This window comes from Chelmon rostratus, chromosome 9 (genome assembly GCF_017976325.1).
Source record: "Chelmon rostratus isolate fCheRos1 chromosome 9, fCheRos1.pri, whole genome shotgun sequence".
Taxonomy (NCBI): Eukaryota; Metazoa; Chordata; class Actinopteri; order Chaetodontiformes; family Chaetodontidae; genus Chelmon; species Chelmon rostratus.
The window spans coordinates 18900800-18907161 of NC_055666.1; the positions used below are offsets into that span (position 1 = coordinate 18900800).

Sequence of the window (6362 nt, forward strand, 5' to 3'; positions counted from 1 at the left end):
CAAAGCTGCCATGTAAATATTTATGAGTAAAGCCCTAAATTACTAAATAAATTATAGATGTCTATATCACAGCTCATTCACGGCCCCACCGTGAATGTCTGACGTGCTTGAATGTTAAAAACATGGCTAAATCCGTTCCTCCCAATTTGCAGGCAACACGATCTACCTGTGGGAGTTCCTTCTGGCTTTACTGCAAGATAAAAACACCTGTCCCAAATACATCAAGTGGACACAGCGGGAGAAAGGCATCTTTAAGCTGGTGGACTCAAAGGCTGTTTCAAAGCTCTGGGGCAAACACAAGAACAAGCCTGACATGAACTACGAGACCATGGGCAGAGCTCTCAGGTGAGGGGAACGTGCAAATGAGCACCATTTTCCGAAGCTTCATCGTCACGCACATTAGCTCCCGTTTAGCTCTGAACCCTGCAGACATGATGCCACAGATATGTTCATAATAACACTGGATGGACGGTTTAAAATTTTACGAGGCTGTTAAATTTGAATGATGATAATGTCTGTGATGCAATAAACACCTCTGCTTTCTCCTCTAGGTACTACTATCAGAGAGGCATCCTGGCTAAAGTGGAGGGGCAGCGGCTGGTCTATCAGTTTAAGGAGATGCCAGCCGATCTGGTGGTGATCGACGATGAAGACACGGGCGAAAACGGTGGATACGGGAATCAGAGATCTGCCAACGGGCGGTCTATGGTCCGTGGAGGGTCCAAAGGGAATGGGAGGGCTCATGGCCAACACCAAGTCTCAGTGAAGCAGATGAAGAAGGAGCCGAATGATGAATGTCTGTACCAGGAAGCCAATGGCGGGCAGGCCGAGCAGCTCCTCCAGTCTGTCCATATGTTGCAGGCCAGCCAAGGTTCGCTCGTCCAAGACCCGACACAAGTTATGAGGTAGGAGACTGGCAAGAGGAACACACACTCTTTAAATTACACACACTTTTACCAGAGTGTACCACGCTGTGAATCATCCAGAGGTCTTTTGAGGGGGGCTGTCAGCTAAATGGAGGATGATTTCATTTCATTTTATTTGAATGCAGCACAGTTGGTGCTCGCAACCACTCATTTCTGATCAGAGGTCTCGTGGTCTTTCAAACCAGAGCTGGACTGATGAATCAGCCAGGGTGATTATCTTATTCTGGATATGTTCATAGTGGTACATATCTAATGACACAAAATAACATAAAATTGCAGCACAGAAAGGTCAAATATATACTTGAGATCATTTAGAAGCAATGCCTCTGACACCACCATGTAAAATGTCCTCCTCAGAATCTTTGCAAGTTTTCTAAAAAAAATTATAATTTAACAGAAATTTTGGGAAAAAACACTCATTCTCTTTCTTGCTGAGAATTGGATGAGAAGATAAATATCTCTCATATCTGCATGCTAAATATGAAGAAACAGCCAGCAACCAATTATCTTAGCTTAGCAGAAACTGCAGGCATGTCCAAACTAATCCACAAAGGGCCGTGTGGCTGCAAGTTTTCATTCCAACCAAGGAGGAGCACACCAGGCTGGACTCATTTAATCAGCTGATCTCAGCCTTCAGCTGATAATTAGGTGACCTCTTGATTGGTTGGAACAAAAACCTGCAGCCACACGGCCCCATTATGGAATAGTTTGGACATGCCTGGCATAAAGACTGGACACAGGAGGACACAGCTAGCCTGGCTCTGAAGGTTGTCTGGCAACTTCACAGTGAAGAAAAGACTCCAAACCTGCAACGTGTCATTATTCCACTTCAGGTTTTGTACAGAGATATGACGTGTTAATTATTGAGCCTTGGAGGTGCTGGTGTGCAGATTTTGTTACTTTCGGACATCTTCTCGTCAAACTCTCGGCAAGGAAGGACATAAGCACATGTCCTTGAACATCAGACTAGGTGTGTGAGGGATCCTTATTGAGAATGTTATCTAAAGAAGAAAAATCATATCTTAGCTGATGTATTCTCACTGGATTTTTGTAACTATGACACAGAAATATCAGAAAAGTCTTTTCAGGTGAGTTTTTGAAGTGTAAATCTTATTTATTCACAAAAAATGACTTGAATATGGTTCTCATGCGCATAGAGACGTGCACAGAAATGAACTTGTCCTTGAAATTCACATAGTATGACTGACTCAACCCTTGACAATCTTGGCTGCGACGAGTCAGGGAGTTCAACCTTGTATCTACGAAAACTCAGCTTTTACGAAATTGAGATAAACTGGTTAAATCTTTGATTTTAAACCTGTCTCATTTAATCTAATCTAACCCAGCAGTGCTGCAGTATATGCTAACTTTGTCAACTTTATAATGTTATTTTTCTCTTGACCCAGCTCTTTGGTACTCTTTGTTTAGCATTATACTGTACAGGTTATTGTGCCCACTGCCTGTAAAATCAATATGCTATCAGACACCTGTCTTTTTGATGTTAAACACAGTCTGCAGTTAGGAATCAGCGAGAATAAATATTTCTGCAGTACATCTGACGTTTGTTGCATTAATCAGGGCATTTAATGCAGCAGTTTAAGATTATAACTGTGTGCTGGGTAACTTTCTGAATAGAAATTAAAATATAATCCTTGTCTATATTTGCAAATATACAAACTGACTCTTACAACAGTTCTGTCAGAGAAGATGAAGAAACACAAGTATATATTCAGTTCATTTTGTCTTTTCAGGACTATGACTGCTCCTGCATCAGTTCCCATGGTCCTGACATCTCCCCTCACCACTGTCCTGGCCAACGGGGACTCCAGCCACTGCTCGCCTCCTCGGGTTATTCTCCACACCATGCCCTCCACCACAGCAGGTGCTAAAGATGTGCTCACCATCCAGACGGCCTCTCTAGCAGGCGGCGCCAGCAGCCTGCAGGACGGCCTCCCTCAGCAGCTCCTAGTCACCAGTCTGGGCTCCTCCGCCGTCTCCTCCTCCTCCTCCTGCACTTCCCCGCCGGGAGTTATTAGTTCCACAGCTTCCAACCTCAACGGTCTCCCTCGTCTGGTCACCATCAACACAACCTGCGGGCAGACCATGGTGGCACAGCAGCCCGGCACCGTAATCGCCACCGTGCTCAAATCCAGCGACCTGTCGGGGCTGCAGGTCAAAGAGGAGCTGCTGGACCCCAGCTACTTCCAGTCGATGGTGAACGGTGATCCGTCACTGGTGGCAAATACGTTTGAGAAAGAAGAGATGGAGGTAGGGGAAGCAGAGCTGCAGTATAGGACTGTGATCATTGATACCAGTCAAAACCAGGGCCAGGAGGCTGTGAGTGAAACTATAATTAATGGACATTCCTCCCAGAGCAGCAGCCCCAGTGAGGGCCTGACCCCTGTGGAGGAGCTGGAAGTGCGTGGGGAGATGTCCCTGCAGCCTGAGCAGGGCATCAAAGGCCTGCAGGAGCTGCCAATGTCTGTCCAATTGCCTGCAAACTTTATCCAGATAAAGACAGAGCCTGCAGAGGCTTAGGGCTGCAGGACTCCTCCACACAAGCTGAACCAAAAAACAACCACTGATTCCATTTTCGACCACAGACTTCTCTTTTCCTACCACAGTGATCTGATCAGAGATCGGAGCGAGGGATCTTGCAGCGAGTTGCTCTTGAAGGTTGGTCAGTTCAGCCTCAGGATTTATTGTTTACTCACGTATTTTGTGACCATGTGCCTAATTTTAAAAATCAAGGGAGTGTTTAGTGTTTCTAAGAAGTCACTTTTAAGATTTGGGATTTTTTTTTTCCATACAGACATCAACCCTAACACACACAGATACAAAGGAAAACGCACACACACCTATCCACAGACACGCACATACACAAAACAAGCTCCCCCTCAAGGAGAACAGCCATTGGATAAACCAGGGATCCCTGTCTACCAAATGTGCCAGTTAGTAATTTTCTTACATCTCATTGGACTGTCTTAAAAGAGGAGAATGCGGCAAACTGAAACTGTGGACTGAATGCCAAACGATGCAATGAAACTCAGACTTCTGAGAACGTGCAGAGGGTGTGCGTATGTGTTTTTTAAAGCACATACAAGTTTCCGTTCGCCTGGATGAGGGATGGATGCTGCCTTGCGGCGTCCAGGTGAAAAACGCATCTCGGAGTTTAATTGAAGAGTGCCTTACAGGAAGTTCAAACAGCTCAAGACTCTTCCTTTGAAACGTCTGGGACAAAGATGAAAAACGGACTAAATGGCTTTTCAGACTTTCAGACATCTAAGAACTTATTACTCATTTATTTTCATATAAACAAAAAAGTTATGCATTCACTCTCTATTACTCCTGGCCTTAAAACACTGTGTTACTATGGAAATGGGCATTTTCTGTCCACCAAGGACAGTCCAACATCAGAACTGTTTGTATAGAGCTGCAGACCGGAGGCTCAGCAAGATAGGGAGGCACGAATGGAGAGAAAGAATACGCAGGATAAAACAGATTTTATCAGCCTCTGCTTCAGAGGCTCAGAGGTTTAAATCCTGTTTATATGAAATGGAATTATATATATATATACGTATAATATACAATTGAGATTCAATTTTAAGGCCATAGCGAATTTATTTATTTTGTGAATTTCTAAATTCTGTATAAAAAAGGCACATTTGTCTTCTATTTACATGTGTAAACATGAGGGAAAATACAAAGAATATGAACGTTAATACCAGAAAGCTTATTTAGTAGTTTTTTTAAGACCAACATTTTTCATTTGTATAGCGTTCCATATAATCAGCTTTGGTATTAGTTCAGTCAGTTTTGGACTCGAGTGCTCAGTGCAGCATCATTATTCCACTGTTATATTCTCTTATTGTAGATATGCCCTGTTGTGTGTCTGATTTAAACATGTACTGAATGTGCTTTGGTTCCTTCTTTGCGACAGACGTACCTCTTTACCTTTTTCAACAGTTAAGCAGTAGGGACTATGCGTTCAACAATATTATTTTCTGTGTACTGCATCAAGTCTCAAATGTATCAGTCAGTATGTCTTTGAAATCATATCTCAAGTTTCTCTCGTCATTTGGTACAAAGACGTACCCGTGCTGTTTTTCAAGCCCTCCTCTTCCTGTCTTCTCTCCTCGTCTCCTCTGGCCTTGCATCCTCTCCCCTCGTCTCGCCTCCTCTCTCCTCATCTCTTCTCGCCTCGTCTCTTTTTGCATCATTTCCTCTCGTCTCCTTCTTCCTCTCATCTCCTCTCCTCTTCCTCTCCTGCTCTCGGGTCAGTCGAGTCTGTGCCTTCTTTATTTGCTGCCCCACTTTGTTAAGGACCTCTCAGGCCAACCATGCGAATGGCCCCTCGGTCCTGCCGGGGATGAAGCCATATTGATCCTGAGCGGTACCACAGCTAAATTGGTTGTATTTTCCAAACCGGACTGTGGCTGCAGAGAGGACATTCAGACATGCTGACCTCCATCCGCACTGGCATCTAAGGACAGGAGTTAAACGCTGCTTTACAACCCCACATCAGCCAAACGGCTCTGGGTCTGCAAAGACACTCTGAATGTATACTTATTGTTTAAGTACATGCTTATGCAAATTTTTTTGACAATCAATGATTACACTGGGTTACATTTGCATCAAAATAAGTCAGTCTTTGAGTGGGGATATGCTGCTTTTTTTTGCGTTGTGTATATTCCCGTATCTGCCCTGTGTTTTCCTTAACGCACTGTTGTCTGTGAGATGGTGAGGTATGTCCACTGCTTATGTTTTGTTGCTTCTCTTGTCTTGGGTTGTCAATTGCCTCCTTTATGCTGAATATAGAATAGATTTTTAAGAAAAAGTAAATGTACTAATTAAAAACAAAATCTTCATCACTGAAAATCCTCTTTATTTATTTATTTTTTTGTTTGTTTGTCAGACAACGTGGTCTTGAAATGGTGCGAGGCGCCGATAAAATGTCACACAATTCTTGAAAAACAAAATTAAACTCGGAAACAAATAGCCCAGCTCGCGAGGGGTTACTAAGTCAATTAAATTCTACTGTCGAGATAATGAAAATGAAGTATTTCTTCCTTGAAAACTCGAAGTCGCATTGTTGGGCTCTTGCTGCTTTGAGGGACATTCGACCACATGGCATTTGAAGAGAAAGAAAAAGCTACTGTAAGAAACTGGATTGGGGCCATTAGCAGGCCAGAGACTGATTGGACTGTACTTAAGAGCACTGCTTTTTCCAGTTGCTGTGGGTGGATGAATACATTAGCATGTGACATGCCCAGAGCTGAAGACAGCCGAGTCTGTCACCACAGCTTGCAGAGTGAAGACTGTGTGTGTATGTGTGTTACACTGAATTGGGCTGATTCTTTCAGAGCATGTGTTATGTTGATGAATTTGTGCGTGTGTATGTGTGTGGGGGGGGGGTTGCGTTGGCTTGGATTGACT

At 43.7% G+C, this 6362-nt stretch overlaps 1 protein-coding gene across 3 annotated transcripts in view; it reads left to right on the forward strand.

The window, feature by feature from the left end:
- Positions 1 to 5804, forward strand: part of elf1 (E74-like ETS transcription factor 1) — a 40376-nt gene extending 34572 nt beyond the window's left edge. For all 3 annotated transcript variants that reach the window (XM_041943872.1, XM_041943871.1, XM_041943873.1), the window contains 3 exons: positions 153 to 345; positions 552 to 905; positions 2678 to 5804. In XM_041943872.1, coding sequence (XP_041799806.1) covers positions 153 to 345; positions 552 to 905; positions 2678 to 3464 — 1334 coding nt within the window. In that variant the 3' untranslated portion in view covers positions 3465 to 5804. The remainder of the gene's footprint in view (positions 1 to 152; positions 346 to 551; positions 906 to 2677) is intronic.
- Positions 5805 to 6362: the final 558 nt, after the last annotated feature.